We start from the raw sequence: 17,984 nt of genomic DNA on the forward strand, positions 1-17,984 counted from the left end.
TAATTGTAAATTTCAATAACATTGCTAAAATGTACAAATTTCAAAGGTATTATATCTTACATTTATACAAATAAATATATAAATAAATATATAAATAAATAAATCATCTTCATGGTCATCATCGTCATCATCATAGCCTACCAATTACCTAATCTATTCAAAGCGCTTGGTTAGTTTCAAATACTTGTGAACTTTAATAAAACTCACTTCGTTGTACGAGTTACTTTCGTTGCTATCGCCATATAGAAACGCTTTTGTATTTATGGATTTAAATTGGAGGGTATTTAATGTTGAGATACGCGAAGACGAATAATTTGGGCAGTGCAGAAAATAATGGTCGCTGTCTTCTTGAGTATGGCCACATCTGCATGTCGGATTATGTGAAATATGCATTAAAAATCTATGGTAGTTCAGAGCACTTTTACAATTACGAAGTCTGGAATGTATAATCTGAAATTAAACGTTCTCCATAGTAACATCTTACTGACATCAATAAATACAAAAATATGACTAAGTCGAAAGTCGACAAGACGGTATGCAAGCCAAAATGCAATTGGAAAATATGAATTAGGAGAAAAAAACGAGGGGCGCTATTATCGCAATGTATTATTTCTTAATTTCCTATTTTAGAGTCGATTTTGGCTTGTATAGCGTGCTGTCGCCTCACATTTTGTCGTAACTGCTACTTTTCGACTTTCGCGTTTTGGAGGGCGAAAAGTGGAAATTAAGAATGGTGGTTATAGGCTTCTATAGTTAGGCGTTTGTATATATGACTGTATACTTGACACATGTACGTCCAGAATGGCTGGTAACCAAATATATTATTGTGAGTGTTAAACTACATCGTAATTATTTTGGATTTTGCGAATAAACAAACAAACAAAAAAAAAACACACAAGGCGTGATTGACATTACTACAATACGGATTACTAAATATACTTTGTGTTCATTTTTATATTTTAATACTGAAGGCAGAGCCGGACTATAAATGAACAAGGCGGATCTTTTTGGCTTATATTGAGTAATTAGAGCAACGTGTTACAATTGAAAGTTCCAAAGCATATTCACATTCGATGTCCGATAAATTTAATCATCATGCAACTACTGATTGGTGGGTCGTCGAAACATTTAGATGCATACATCACAACAACGTGGTTTAGACAACTTGCAATTGAACTAGTTTTATTGTTGTACACATAATGAAAGAAACTGTGTTATTTCACAGCTGAATTATGCGGTAAGAACCGTAGAACCACCTTGTAGGGAATAACTTTTTTAAAAGTTAAAATCTTTAACACCCTAATACACCCTCTGCCAGCGGCATCTTTGACCTACAATCACTTAACCTTAATCCAAACTTTAAATCTTTCAACGGTTTAACAAGGAGGTGCTAAATATTTCCATTTAAACTTTTAATCTCTGTAAATAAATAGAAAAATCAATTCGAAAAATAAACCTATATTGCCCCCATCAGACCGGGTGGCGTCCTTACTGCGCTGTTGCGACTAGAGAATGCACAAGGTCGCAGACAAACGTAAACACAGCGCGAGAAATTGTCCCAAAAAATTAACAAACTTGATAAAAGTCTCGTTCTTTACCCCGTCAGACAGGAGTGGCGCCTTTACTGCGCTGCTACGGCGACGGAAAATGCCTCAGAGCGCGTCAAGATCGCCATAAGCGTAGTAAAAGCATGGTGGAAACGCCAGATATCGCGCTGTGGTCTCGATGGTCGCAAGATGTGAAAGATGTGAAAACGCAAATTTTTTTTTCAAGTTTGTAATATTTTGGGACATTTTCGTACGTTGTGTTCACGTTTGCCGGCGACCTTGTGCATTTTCTGGTCGCCGTACGGTCGCTGCAGCGCAATAAGGACGCCACCCCGGTCTGACCGGGGCATTACAACTTTCGAGGTTAGATCGCAAAGCCTTGGCGTTTGTTTTGAACATGCTTAAAACAAGCGCGGTGACTAGGCGATCATTCACGACCATGGAGACCACAGCAGGATATCTGGCGTTTCCACCACGCGTTTACCGCGCTTATGGCGATCTTGACGCGCTCTGCAACCATTTTCCGTCGCCGTAGCGTCGCATTAAGAACGCCACCCCAGTCTGACGGGGGTATTAGTAAAGGAACTATCTCAGTGAATAAAGCTATTAATATGCCGTTAACACGTGACGCGAACCGAATTGTGTTTTATAGTAAATTTGACGAATAAAACATATAACGTTGCCATCTCGACCCCGATGCCCATGAACACAAATGACGAGTTTAAGACAAACCAATGGCGGAATGGAATTGATTAATGGAATAAAATATTTATTATGTATGGACACTAAGTTTTCTGGTTAGACATTAGCCTTAAAAACATGCGTGCTGATGACAATTTTGGCAGTCATATCTGAATGACTCAAAAACTGGTTATATTTCTTTAACTTTTGGTATACATAAATTCGGGCTATTATTTATGGTAGAAAGATATAATAAAATGACCTAAAGCTTTAAAACATATTTGTAAATATATTGATGCACCCTAAATTGAATTTGAAGCACCAAGGATAAATGAATAAAAATAGCTATAATGCACGATTTTATTGTAACTAGTGAACTGATAAATATTGTACAATTTATGTAAAGAGTGCGTTAGTCGTCAGAAAATTTATGAAAACGTGATACTTTTCTCGTATCTAGTTAAATAAACACTTACCCACATCGTGGCATAAGCATGATTTAAAATGATTACGGCAAAACAATTCCGTGGGGATCAAGAATTCTTTATATAAGAATAGAGCTTTATAAGACCGTGAATGCACCACACATTATATCTCCATAAGATGGTAGCTATAATATTTCAATCCAATCCCCTAATTAAGTATACCCCCCCCCCCCACCAGCATCATAAAAAAATGATAACATAGCAAAACGGTGTTTAATGCTGACCATCTAAATTATCAAATGATATTCGCCGAAATAGTAAGACTGAGAAGGGCGTTGTTTTAAGATACCCGTATCATAAAAAAATGATAACATAGCAATTTAGCAAAACCGTGTTTAATGCTGATCATCTAAATTATCAAATGATATTCGCCGAAATAGTAAGACTGAGAAGGGCGTTGTTTTAAGATACCCGTATCATAAAAAAATGATAACATAGCAATTTAGCAAAACCGTGTTTAATGCTGATCATCTAAATTATCAAATGATATTCGCCGAAATAGTAACACTGAGAAGGGCGCTGTTTTAAGATACCCGTATCATAAAAAAATGATAACATAGCAATTTAGCAAAACGGTGTTTAATGCTGATCATCTAAATTATCAAATGATATTCGCCGAAATAGTAACTGAGAAGGGCGTTGTTTTAAGGTTTATACATAATGTATCTTATTTAATTAGATTTTCAATACAAAGCATTAATACTTATCTTAGCATCAAAACAATCAACCATTTTTGGTTATATTAAAATTTGTAAAAGACGCATTCTTTTTGAATATATTTTTAAAAAATAATAACTTAAATACAACAGTCCAGTAGGTTTTGCTGCATTGGAAAAAACATATCAGTAACGCTTTTTCAACAAGCAATTGTTATACTTTTAGTGATTTGTAGAGCGTCAAATCACAATGTTATTGTAGGCTACTGTTTTAAATTGTAGATTGTATTCATTCATGTAAAGCATTTATTACAATTTTATAATAAAATGTATAAAACACTGAGTTCGAGATTCAAATCACAAATCCGCCCAAGCTGGAAAACTGCAAATCCGAAGATTTTATGCAAAATATTATGCAAAAGAAGAACCACCAAACACAACAAATAATCCATTATTATTATTCAAATATGTTCTATATTTACTGTAGAAAAAAACCTGATTATAGCATTGACTATATTGTTTGATACATGCATTAGGAATTTGTGAAAATTAAGATTGCTTTTATTTAATACGAAAATAAAACCAGTCCAAACTATATTATAAAATTTTCAAAGAAAGAAATAGACAAGACAAGAATACAAGCCATACCATAATTTAATTATTATCGCATTATTAATGTCCATATGTCTTCATAAGTAAACGTTTTAATTAAATTTTAATGAATGAATTGTGTGCTTTATTAAACGTTTTAATTAAAGTTTAATTAAATTTTCGATTTAATTGACAATTGGTATGAGTCGACAAATTCATCGCTGCACGTAGATATAGCCATGCTCCAATAATGACATTTTGTGCAATGTTAATGGTTTTCAAAGGAAACATAGTCAATGCTATAGTGTTCAATTAAATAAACACTAATTTATTGTCTGCGATATCAGTTAGGTCGAAGCGTACGTCAAGTAAAACTATTTCACACACACGGCGTTCTTAATTAATTATGGCCCCAATCAGATATCGCAAGTTTTCAAGTTTCAAGTTTTTTTTATTCATATAGCTGTAAGTCATAAACTTTTAGCTTTTAAACACAGTACAACAATGGTAACACATAACATGAAAATTATATTGAAGTAACAGCTCAGTAAGTAATGATTTGCGAAGTTTGAAGGCTTCAAAAACATATTTACATAATTTAACTTGAAGATTTCCATTATTTGTAGACATTAATTCATTAAATTTATAACAGTTGGGTGGAGTGAATAAAATTTAGGGATATATTTTGTTCTTAAGTGATTTAAAGATTTGCAACAAAGTGTAAAGTGAAATTCATCCTCTACAGACTCATGGCATAATTCACATTTTCTACTTTGTGCTAATATTTTATAATATCGACCTTTCTCAATAAATAGGTCATGTGAAGTACACCTAAGTCTGCAAAGGGATATACGATGCTTTGGTATACAATAGTTTAAATACTTTTCAAAACAAAATTAATTTTTAAATAGGTTATAATACTTTAGGTTTTTTTTCTTCATAGTTTTAAAATTTTTTTAATCTTTTTTACTTTTCTTCCTATTTGTTGCTAAATCATATAATATTTAATATCAACCATGATCGTATTAAAAAAATACCTTCTGATGTATAATAAAAGAGAAAGGTATACCCTTTCTCTGTTGACATTTTTCTCTCCGTGAGTACCCCTGTCACTATTTAATTCAAAATCGTGAATAAAATTGTCTTGCCTTACAAATCAGCCACTCGGTTCCTTTCGATAAAAACACATATTTCAAATTTAAAAAAAAAAAAATGCTTAGTCAGTTTATTTGCCATAAATCACTCGAGGTTTTTTACAATTCACCGACAGTTTGAACTAGCCCGAATGAATCGGCATAACGAAGAGGTAGGCCGAATGAAAAATGATCAAGTTGTGTCCATTTTATACTAAATTAAACCCAATTTTTTTACATTCACCCATTTTACCCACAGGTAGTTTTTGTCACAATGTTTTACAATATTCCAGTCCGTATGTACCTGTGATTTTCTCGTACCTTTCAGAGAATGAATTTCCCCAATTCCAAAAATAGATGACTGGAATATTTATTGAATGGAAAGTGAATATTTTATAAACAAAGATCTTCGGATTTGTATTTTTCTAGCTTGGGTGGATCTGTGATTTGTATTTTTCTAGCTTGGGTGGATCTGTGATTTGAATCCATGTAACGAGGACAGTAAACAATTCGATTACGGTACACTATGGTAAACTTTTATAGGGTATCCCTATAATTATATTAGCTTCTCGTCACATATCTGTATTATGATACTGCTTGTGAACTATACATATATCAGCCATCGCATTTTCCATAACTTCAGTTCGCATTTGCTAGACTAAACTCGAAGTCAGTGTTTTATAAATTTTATTATAAAATTGTAATAAATGTTTTACATCAATGAATAAAATAAAAAATAAAATCTACAATTTAAAACAGTACAATAACATTGGGATTTGACGCCCTACAAATCACTAAAAGTATAACAATTGTTTGTTGAACAAGCTTTACTAATATGTTTTTTTCCAATGCGGAAAACCTACTGGACTATGTTTTTCTGTTGTATTTAAGTTATTATTTTTTAAAAATATATTCAAAAGAACGCGTCTTTACAAATTTAAATATAACCACAAATAAGTGATTATATTGATGCACACTGTCATACACGATGCTAAGATGGGTATTAATGGTTTGTATTTGAAAATCAAATTATACAAAAGAATAATATTAAGATATATCTTTAAACAACGCCCTTATCAGTTACTGCTTCGGGGAATATCATTTGATAATTTAGATGATCAGCATTAAACACCGTTATGCTATAAATTGTGAATGAAGGGGTGGAGTGTATATTTAATTAGGGCATTGGGTTGAAGGGTTATAGCTACCATCCTATGCAGATTTAATGTGTAGTGTATTTCCGGTCTTGTAAAGCTCTATTCTTACATAAAGCAATTAAATGCCAAGTATATGCAACTGAGTGTTCTATTTATTACAGGTGTAGTTATCGAAATATTGAGGCTTAATGTGTTCTAATTTCGATCTAAATGAAAAATATCATTCGTATAACTGAAGCCTGTTTAGTTCTGAATACCAAAAATGGATTTATTCTGGCTTACTTAATGTAATGAGCCGACAAATTCACCGCTGCGCGTTTATATAATAATGACATTTTGTGCAATGTTAAGGGATTTCAAAAGAAACATAGTCAATGCTATAGTCAAGTTATTTCTCTACAGTAAATATAAAAAATAAACTGGCGTATTGGAAATATGAAATTTTATTCTTTTGTAAATAATAATAATAATATATTATTTGTTGTGATTGGTGGTTCTTCTTTTGCATATGTTAGAATAGATAAACACTAATTTCTTGTCTGCGATATCAGTTAGGTGGACGCGTACGTTATATTTAATTGAAAGAAACCAAACGATTAATAAGCAAAGAGAACCAATCGGACACCATTCTCTGAATTTAAAAGACCTTTGATTGTATGCATCGAAGGGCAACCGGTTGGCGCCGAAATGTAAATCGACAATCATCACAGTATTGTATCTGTCTTGTGTGGATGCAGCTAAGGTTATAAGTTCCATAAATTTATAATCACCGAATGAAGGTTGTGATTTAAACTTGACGATATAATATTACTTAGGATGTTATTTCAACATTTAAATAGTTCATAAATTACGCCTTTGATATTTCTAATCATTATTAAATGGAATATTCGTGCACTAGTATCAAGAATATACAGTCAAAATGGGTAATAACTAATGCCATTTTTTGTCACTATGTCATTTTGTATTTCTAATCAATTATTAATTGTAATTTCTAATCAATCATGTACGGCGAAATACGGGAACAGTCCAAAGTGAACGGCCGTTCTATCGAAATGTTTTTATTATTATTATTGTATCATTTGTGAATCAGCCATTACTATATTTACTGTCGCATTGTAATTTTTCCTTGATTTTTCGCCCGGAACGATATGGTACACCTTCATTGTGTCTCAAATCGTCGCTTGTCTGACGAACCGGCGAATCTGAACTATTTAAGTATTGAGAATTATGAGTTTGAAATTTGCGCTCTGTTGTTATCTCTATGTCCATCAAATAATAAAGAAAAATATTTAGAATATTTCTAATTAAACTTTTAACCGTTGTAAATAAATACAAAAAGCAATTCGAAAAATATACCATAAGTAAAGGAACCATCTCAGCGAATAAAGCTATTAATATGCCGTTAACCCGTGACGCGAACCGAATGGTGTTTTATAGTATATTAGACTTTTTGTTTCTTTTATTTAAAGTTAACAATCGGTGCTTATCTCATCATTTAACCCGGGAGGCTTATCAAATTTTAAAATAAAATCTTTAGCACTCTCATTCTTTTCATAGATGTTTACGCAGTATATATTATCTATTATATATAGCTAATCGTATTGTACACATAATAATATTACATGACCGCTGGAGACCAAATAAAATTACAGTGCCTAATTCATTACTACTTATATTTATTTTCATTATATTCTTTATTAGAAGTTTAAAATCTGTTTAATGATGACATCTAGTAAATGTTGAATATCTTCATGCACTGATGTATAAACCGGGCAATATTCGTCACTTACTTTACTTATCTTAAATAGCTTTTCCGTTGACCATAATATATTATGTAAACTTTCATAATCTAAGTCAATGCATTTAGGGTTTTTAAAAATACAAAAAATGGTTTTCCAGATGATAGGAAAATTACACAAGAAACCATTCTTTTCCCAATAATTTAAACAAATAAGTTTTACAAATTTAGAGCTGAGACATTTTTGATAACAACACTTAGATTGTAATTGATTCTGTGTCACAAATTCATTCATCATCTTTCACGTGGCTCGTGTGGGCGGAAGACATTGTTGTTATATTCAAGTTGGTTTAATTTTTTCTCACCCATGATTGGGGAATGCTTGAAGGAGCTAAATCGCTAACATTTGGGACCTAGAAATTGACACAACTGGGTCGCAACGCATATAAAACTGTAATATGAATATATATACATTCAATGGTTTCCGTTTTTGATCTAATTTCAAATCAGTTATGTTCGGCGAAATAAGCCAGCAGTCTCAATCGAATGCAGATTTCTAGCGTCTGGTTATTCCAGTCTACATAATATTTATTGCGCATAGTCTCCAGATAAGAATATGGCGACGCCGTTTGATTTGGTGCAATGTGTCTAGCCTCTAGTTCTGTTTATCTCATTTAGCCGCCTTGTCCATATTATATCTGATATTATGTTTATACATTCTCACGCACATTTGGTAAATGTGTTGCGCTGAACACTGATTTCTTGTCATTGGAAAACTATGGAAGACCAAACAGCTCTTTATTCTGTGTTCTTAGTCCTTATTTCTTAATTCATATTCCTTAATTCTTATTTCTTCATTTGTTGTCGGATTTCGACATTTGTTTTCGTATTTGAACATTTGTATCTTAAAATTAGCATTTTTATCTTAAAATTAGCATTTGTATCTTAAAATCAATATTTGTTTTACAAATCAGACATTTGTCATATCAGATTTGTAAAATGTATTTTAATTGTATTTCAATATAAAGATAAAATTTATTTTAGAAAATCAAAATTTAGCCTACATTTGCATTTCATCACAGAAATACAACGAAAAACAAATCTGGAACAACAAATTTCTAATCTACAAATCGCCAAATACAAATCTTGCAAAACATATCTCCAAAAACATTTCTTCAATAACATTTCCCCAAAAACATTTCTCGAAATTCATCGAACCGGAATATTATGACATGAGCGGAAATCAACGTTGCATACAATAAGTCACCATACAACAGAGGAGAATCGCTCGATGACCGCGACTTTAGTGAAATCGCATAGAATTTTACTTGTACCATATGTTAGGTCCACAATGACATAGCTTTTGCCAACTCTCTCTCTCTCTATATATATATATATATATATATGTATATATATATATATATATATATATATATATATATATATTGGTTAATCTGATCTAGCATTAGATAAAATAAAATGAAAGTAGTCTATTTTCAAAAATTAGATTTTATCTGATAGCGACATATTTCTTTGGACAAACGAAAGAGGGCTTTATCTCTTCTAAATCATGTAATCATGAATGTGCCAGTAAAACAGCTAATACTCGTATTCAAAGAGCGATAGACAAATACTTTCCGGTGAAGCATTATACGATAAACAGCCCATTTGATCAGATTTTTGGCCAAAGGACGACGCGTGAACACAATACAGCAGTAAACGTATGCCAAATCTGTATATGCTTACTATAGAGCCCAGTGAGCGTGTTGAACCAACTATGTCACTTCCTGTTTTAATAAAAATTAATTTCTCGCTTACAAAAACTTTTTTGCTTGGGCTACGGAGGGGATCATTTATCAATATATATTTAAGGTTTATGGAAACCTTGTTGAAAATCGTTGGTCTTCAGCAATAACGTCGTATCGATACAAAACACAGCCGATGGATTGCGCCAGGCTTTCCTGTGAGTGTGGTTGCAGGTGCCAATGGCATTCATCAATCTTCTGGTCCACTCCATGTAGGCTACAGATTGCGTGACTTTCAGTCTTCCGCTTTAGCAGTTTGGCTCGTGATCGCAATAGAGGCTGCAGTGCTGGTGTTGCGTTTCCTTTTTTTAACGCTATTCGGGATCGTCTCAGTCTAAGCACGTAAATCAAAAGAATAACAAATTCAATAATAAATTACATAAACTTTATTCAACAAATATTTATAATTAATACTTACATAATACAAATTACAATGAATAGATATATTAAATAGTCTTTACAATAATGTTCATTTATAGCTCATATATCTTTTATTTATACAAAATACAAGTCATTTACTTTAATAAATAAATGTAACGAGCGGGATTTATTCCCCTTTGTTCCAAACTCTTGTACAGTGGACTCTGTCACATCCGATGTCTGATCACTCCGGATTGCTGTGACATCCGACATGATTTTCATGTCCCGATTTATTTCCCTATTACTTCAGCCAAAAAAATGCTGGTAAGTTCTATGTTCCAAGCTACATTATAATAATACTTTCGGTTTTCGAAGTTACAATATTTCCGGTTTTGAGAAAACTGGGTATTCCGACACTCTGTGTAATCCGACATATTGTAGCGATGCCGGATGTGACAGAGTGCACTGTAATTAATACAAAGGCGTGATTTCCACTCTTCCTCTTAGCAATCAAGGGCTCTAATACCCTTAGCAAAAAGTCCAACAGAATACCGGTGTAGTATTGTATATAATTCTATAGAAAAACTATAGAGTTTTGGGGGCCTGTAGGAAAGACGGCCCCAAATATTCTATAATTTCTGTAGCGCACATCCTATAGTTTTTCCTACAGATTTATGGCAAAATTTCTAGTATTCTATAGGGTTTTTTTTTATTGCACTTTCTGTAGGAAATTATACAGTAATGTATAGGAATGAATACTGTAGTAGTCTGTAGTTTGAAAATTGGGCCACTATAGTTGTCTGTAGGAATGGGTACTATAGAATTCTATAGACTTTTTTTTATTAAATCTTATTTTGGGAATAAAACTATAGTTGGCCCATGATTTCTTCTAAATTGATAAGCTTATTTTTCTCTCATGGATTCTTCTAAATTGATAAGCTTATTTTTTCTCTCATCGATAAATCTGAATTCTGTTTATTCACCAGCCAGAACCATGAAAAGTTTTTTTTCTTGGTATAACTGAAATATAAGGAAAAGAATAGGTAATAAAGTTAAATAAATAACAAAATCACATAAATCTTATTTAAATAAAGTAATTTAATATTATTGTTAATAAAGTATACCTATCTTTCTATCTTTAATCGAATCTGTGAAAAAAATAGCACCATTCTCTTCAGTTTCTTGTTAATACTAACATATTAAGTTGTTATACACTGAATTTTTGAATTTAAAATTCAGCCAATGGCCAAACAGATTTCAAGAGAGTACATTGGCTGTTAATTATAATTTGTTGACAGGTATAAACGGCTGACCTGGTGACGTGAACAAATTATATAATTTGAGTACAGAATCTGCTATAGTCATTAAGATCTAACTAGCAGGATCAAATAACAGTCAGACTGTGTTCTAAATAAACTTTGTCTTTATTTCATTGACTTATCTGAAGAATGATTTATTATCTGATATTTTTGTTGTGAAGATCTACATTTACTGGCATTTTTTGGAGGGTGGGTGGGGAATTCCTTTGAGTGTCAACATGTATCACTATTTCATTCATATTATATACACTATTTTATACTTAATATTTTATTTTTCGTGGTAAGCTTATTTTAGTTTGTCATTTGGTATCACAATAAATTAAGGAAAACCATATCCAGGAAAATTATGTTGGAAAAGTTTACATAATTCACACAAGTGCCTCACTAAATTCTGTTGTAAACTATAGTATGAATAAAAAACATCACCAATTTATGAAATCTGTAGTATAGAACATTGTTTCTACATTATTATGTAGGAAACTATAGTAGGCTATTTGTTAAAATGGTTTAAGTACAGTATACATATAAATTCTACAGAAAACTATAGAAGGCTCATGCATTATATTTTTCTCCACAAAATCAATAGAAAAAAATGTCAGAATGTCATAGAAAACTATAGGATCACACAACTGACTTGAGACAATAAGTTAGTACTATAGAAAACTATAGTTTTTACCACCAAATCTATAAGAACGCCAGCTGACATGAATCTGTAGGTTTATTTTTTTTCCAATAGTTTCTTACAGTATTCTATAGAATTCTGTAGGAAATTACACTTGGAAAATATTCATCTATCAATCCTACACAAAACTATAGTACATGTTTTTGAATCTATAGTCATGTGAAAAAAAGTACAGAATGAATTTGTTTTCCTGCAGCATTCTATAGCATTCTATAGAATCCCACAAACTTCTATAGAAACCTGTACTTTTTCTATAGGACTTTTTCATAAGGGTACAAGAACACTTATAATGGTTCTTTACAATGGATAAGGTTAGGTAATCACTGCATGGTGATTACTTATAAAAAATGGTCACTGGTCCTGTGTAGCAGGTTATATTATGGGTTACACCACAGGTTAATAGTGGGTTCTATAACATTCAACAAGTCACTAAGGGTGAACCTCGGGTGACTGGTAATTATCGGGTGAGGCTTGGGTGATGGGTGATCTTCGGGTGAAGAGTGAATATTGGGTGACGGTTGAGTCTTGGGTGAGACTTGGGTGACGGTTGATCTTCGGGTGAAGAATAAGTCTTGGGTGAGACTTGGGTGACGGGTGATCGTCAGGGGAAGAATGAGATTCGGGTGACGGGTGAGCTTATTGAGTTTCTAGTGTGTCCCTTTTGGACAACAATTATGGTTCTCACGGGTCACGGGTAAAAAACTAATTCTAATAATTAGTTTAGCCTGTAGACTTACTTCTTTATACTAGTACTAATACTACTCAAATACTAGGCATAAAAATAATAGTCCAAATTATATCAGGTAAAACTAATCCTTATTAGTTTAATTCAGGCCCATTCAACAATAGTAATTAAAGCCTTGCTATCTATGATTTAGTCCGAAAAGCTTATTTATTATTATTACTAATAATACTCTATTATTACTATTAGGCCTAGTAATTCTATAAAAATAATGGAGACCTCCGGTGCAGTGAAGCTTTTCACTTCCAATTAAATTCGCGTGGTCACGGGAAAACTCGCTAAATTCAGGCCTATTTATATAGTTAGGCCTAGATATAAAAATTGGCAATCGCAAGTCATTAAAACTCACGAAAACTATGGGATAGCCTAAAAACTGCCAATGAGCCCTCTATCAACGTAAATGAGGAACAATTATTAGCAATACAATAATTAATAAATGAATAAGGCTACAAACCACGACAGCTCATTTAATATAGGCCTAATGTAAACATACCGATGAGATGATGGATTTCCATTCAGCACCCTGCGACCTCAACGGGAACAACCGGAAGACTCACGTCTGTATGGTGGCTGAAGGCGTCCATTTAGATCGGCGTGTTAGATACAACGCGAGTCGCCGTTAAGCCAGCACGACGAAAAAGGCGCCGATCGGCGACTTTTTCGTCGTAGGCTACTTGCTTAACGGCGACTCGCGACTTTCACAACACGAGAGTCGCCGTTAAGCCACGCGACAAAAAAGTCGCCGAAAAAATCTGCGCCTTTTTCGGCGACTTTTTCGTCGCTCTGGCTTAACGGCGACTCTCGGCTCGGAAGTTTATAGATAGTTACATGCGGAATGGTTACATTTTACTTCTTTTATATGGACACAGATTACCAATTAAATATTTCTACGCCGTCACCCACCAATTAAGGGCGAAAGTTATTTTTAGTCTTTCTATTCCTTTTCCCTTTCCCCCTTTTGCATGGCGATTTTGGTGTAGAATCGAAGAAAGGGGTTTGAAAATACATTTTCTGCTAGGTTTTGGTGAATATTCATGATTTTGAGAGGTTGGTTAGGTTGAAATGTAGGACCGAAAATTGCATGTTTACTTGTCTCTACTTGTGAACCTCATACATGCTTTTGTGCAAGAGTTTGCCACATAGGCCTACCGTTCTACCCAACGAAAATTTGGGAAAAAGTTAGAGCTGGTCTAAGATAAATTAACATTAAATCAATGGGGAAATATTTAGTGGTATAAAGACGTGTACATTTTAAATTTATTCCAGTGTAACTAAACAGGTTTTGAAAGTAGGCCTACACGTGTCTGTAACACTCATAAATTTTAATTTGCCCTAGTGTCACTGAAAATGTTGATATAGCTCGATAGCCCAAACCCCTCCAAAATCTCTTCCATTCTGATTATATATACAAGAAGTAAAATGTCGCCATTGCGCATGTAACTAACTAAAACTTCCGAGGCGAGAGTCGCCGTAAGCCAGAGCGACGAAAAAGTCGCCGATTTTTTCGACGACTTATTCGTCGCGTGGCTTAACGGCGACTCTCGTGTTGTGAAAGTCGCGGGTCGCTGACTTAACGGCGACTCTCGCGTTGTATCTCTAGACACACGCCGATCTAAATGGACACTTTCAACGTCTGTTATACGTCTGCTATTCAAATCATCTATTTTTGGTAGCACAACTAACCAACGATTGCGCGGCATGAGTTATGACGTCAGCGCGCGCTAATATTCTAACATGGCTGAGAATGTAAACATCACGATTTCTTTGGAGGATTATTACGGCTATTAATACTATTGTGTATAAACGAAGCTAAGTATTGGGTTAATTACATAACATATGGACCAGTAGTACTTAATGCTTTCTTTGGATAGCTATATCTTGGTGTGACTATGCGGAAATTCCCACCTATATCGTGAGAAGTAAAATGACAGTACAGGCCTTGGAGCTGGGAATACGAATATATTTCGTTTCAGATGCCTGATTCCTTATTTACATGACATATCATAAATCAGGGCAAAATGTGGTTACAATTCCAGTTTGGTAACGCTGTTATTAACATTCGCGGTGGACACACCAGATACTGATGTATAGACTCTAAACCTTCTCGTAATGTCTTGGAATTGTGATGAAGTAATCACTAATGTGTCAACATACTGTTCACAAAAAATTGCTTTGATCCATTTAATAAGTCGTTTTCTAGAATGATTTGATTAAAGTGCCTCTCTAATTTTGAAATCGTACTTAGGTTTTGTTTTGTTTTTTTTTGTTTGTTTTTTTTTTTTTTTGCTGTTTAGTGAAAACGATGAGTAGAAAATTTTATTTATCACCCATCCCTTTCTTAAACGCACAAATAAATAAATATAATATTTAAGTATTCCTAAAATTCCTTAGCAGATATCGCTCAGTACACTGTTAAAAATAAATATAAAATTACAGTGAAAAACATGTAATTTATTTAGCATAACGCTGTAAAAATACCACTGCATGTTTTTATAGTATTATCTTACTGTATTAGTGAGGTAACATGTGATTACTGTAAAAGATTAGTAAATTAACGATAAAAGTGTAGTTTTACATGTTAGAACTGTATTTTTTTTACATGTAACCCATATTGATACAACTATGTTTGTTAACGTACATGTAAGTTTTACTTTAACTGTTTTCATGGGTAATTCTACTATTCCTATTAAATTGTTAAAATTATATGTATATTTACAGTTATAAGTATACTTAAAATATCACATACTTGTAAATTTACACCTAAGCGATAGATTTAGATTTACAAACACCATGTAAATTTACAGTGAGTGTAAAATAACTTTGAGGTAAATTTATAACCACTTTACCACAGTGTAAATTTACAGTGAATGCAAATTTGCCTCACTTTCTATTTACAAGCACACTGCACATTTTCATGGATTTTTTTTTACACTCTCTGTAAATTTACATGGTGTTTGTAAATCTAAACTACCTCTTAGTTGTAAATTTAAAAGTCAGTGTTAAAATACAGTCATTTTATCTTTATTTAATATTTACTGCGATATTTGGTTTTTTTATTTTTGTATATTATAGATATTTATTGTGATTATTTTTGTCTATTTTGTCTTGAGTAATATCACCATATGTTTGCCGCATTATAGCCCGATTGGAACTGACGTGCCATAAATCCCTATTTCATTCATTCATTCATGACTTGTAAATATAAGGGTTGTAACTTGTACAGGAATAGCACTGATTTTCGGGGGTTAATGGCGTAGGCCAACCAGTGGGCTATCCAGTTATGATAAAGATCATTGATCAATCCAAACAGTCGCACCGGAAGTCCATCAATCAATTTTGGACATTAACCACCATAGGCCAGGTGAAAATCGTGGTTAAATCTATTCATCAAATTGGTAATGATAATCCGTGTGTTACGTGGACTATAGGGGCTGGTTTATAGGTCGCCAATGTTCAATAAATAGAAGTCATTGAGTCATGTACAAAGCTACTGGAAACGCTACGTTAATTCATACTTTTGAAAATGCTTAGTTATATTTATTTTTTAAATATTATTTCCAGTGACCCCAAAAGCCTTACTAAATCTCCTCAATTAGAAATAGAAGAATGGCTGACACCCGTGGCAATTTAAATGACTCACAGGATCAAAGAGAGCTGACTGACGCAGAAGAGTGCATAAGACGAATAGAAGCTTTAGATGAACGTATTCAACAACTTAAAGATGAAAGACATCGCATTATTGAGATTCATCGTAATAGGAAAGATGGACTACATGAACGCGCTGACCATCAGGAAGAAGAAAGAAGAAAACATGTCGATAAGAGATATGGAACATGTGTAGAGGAAACATTTAGAGAAGCAGAACAGGAGATATACCAGGATGTTGATAAACTCTATGGTGACAGCAGAAATAACTTGAAAACTATAGATGGAAAAATACAAGAACTAGAAGAAGAAAAAACACAACTGGCGAAAGGTGATATGTTTTGAATATGCTTTATAATACCAATTTGCATTGTCCACTTGTTGTTGCTCAATTTGTCTTACTTGGTTTATAGAATTTTGGTTCAAGCCAGATAATTAATTCATTCCAGTGAGATAATTAATTCGTTCAAAGAAGATTATTAATTTGTTCAAAGATGATTATTAATTCGTTCAAACTAGATAATATTGTATTTATAATATCTTAATTATTTGTCGTTTTTGATCGGCTTTTCGACCAAACGACGATGCTTGAGCAGACTAGAGCCAAATCTCTATCTCTAGATCTAGCCCTAAGCCTTACCCTTGCCCTAACCCACAATCCTAAGCAACAATCACGTGTCCCACCTCTCGCGTCCTTGCGGAAATAGATCTAACACTATAGAGACAGCGAGCGTGTAGAACCAATTGCGTGACTTCCAGTCTTCCCTTTAACAATTTGGTTTGTGAATGCAATAGAGGCTGCGGTGTTTGAAAACCCTGTAAACGCGAGAGAGGTAATAGTTTCGACGGCTTCTTTTCAAATTTGGTGTGAGGGTCATTTCATGTCAAGGAGACCAAATTCTGATTCTGAGAAAGATTTAAAGTGACCTCCTCAGATAAAGCGCAAAGTTAATATTGACTGAGCTATGACCATTTGAATCGGGGTACCCTTTCGCAAGGTTTAAAACTACTGTTATATGACTCGATTTTTATGATCTGAATAAATTCCTTCTAATCAGTTTATATTCTTGAAATTATGGGGTTTGTAAGAGAATGTGCCAATGTGGTATAGATTAAGAATTTACCATCACATTTTACAGAAAAAAGTTCCGTCAACTGTGTATGGAGCGCCTTAAGTGCCAAAAATTGATATTTTTGCAAAAAAAAAACAGTGCAGAAATTTTAATACACTATATTAGAAGTGGTTACTTATCACATGTATACTGTATCAATGGGTAATGTTTGAACAAACATTATTAAACGCCATATATTTGTCGGTTTCTTGTGAAATTAGCTTTGAAAATCGACTCATACAGGAAAATGGCTAAAATCACTCTTTTTCAAACGATAACCATGTATAGGCGCAAGTCATAAAAAAAATATAAAACTCTGGGAAAATGTTCC

General features: G+C 33.2%; 1 protein-coding gene across 3 annotated transcripts in view; it reads left to right on the plus strand.

The window, feature by feature from the left end:
- LOC126814811 (uncharacterized) overlaps positions 1 to 17,984 on the plus strand; it is a 94,402-nt gene that overhangs the window by 35,058 nt on the left and 41,360 nt on the right. For all 3 annotated transcript variants that reach the window (XM_050540182.2, XM_050540187.2, XM_050540181.2), the window contains exon 2: positions 16,458 to 16,872. In XM_050540182.2, coding sequence (XP_050396139.1) covers positions 16,503 to 16,872 — 370 coding nt within the window. In that variant the 5' untranslated portion in view covers positions 16,458 to 16,502. The remainder of the gene's footprint in view (positions 1 to 16,457; positions 16,873 to 17,984) is intronic.

Source organism: Patella vulgata, chromosome 3 (assembly GCF_932274485.2).
Source record: "Patella vulgata chromosome 3, xgPatVulg1.2, whole genome shotgun sequence".
Classification (NCBI taxonomy): domain Eukaryota; kingdom Metazoa; phylum Mollusca; class Gastropoda; family Patellidae; genus Patella; species Patella vulgata.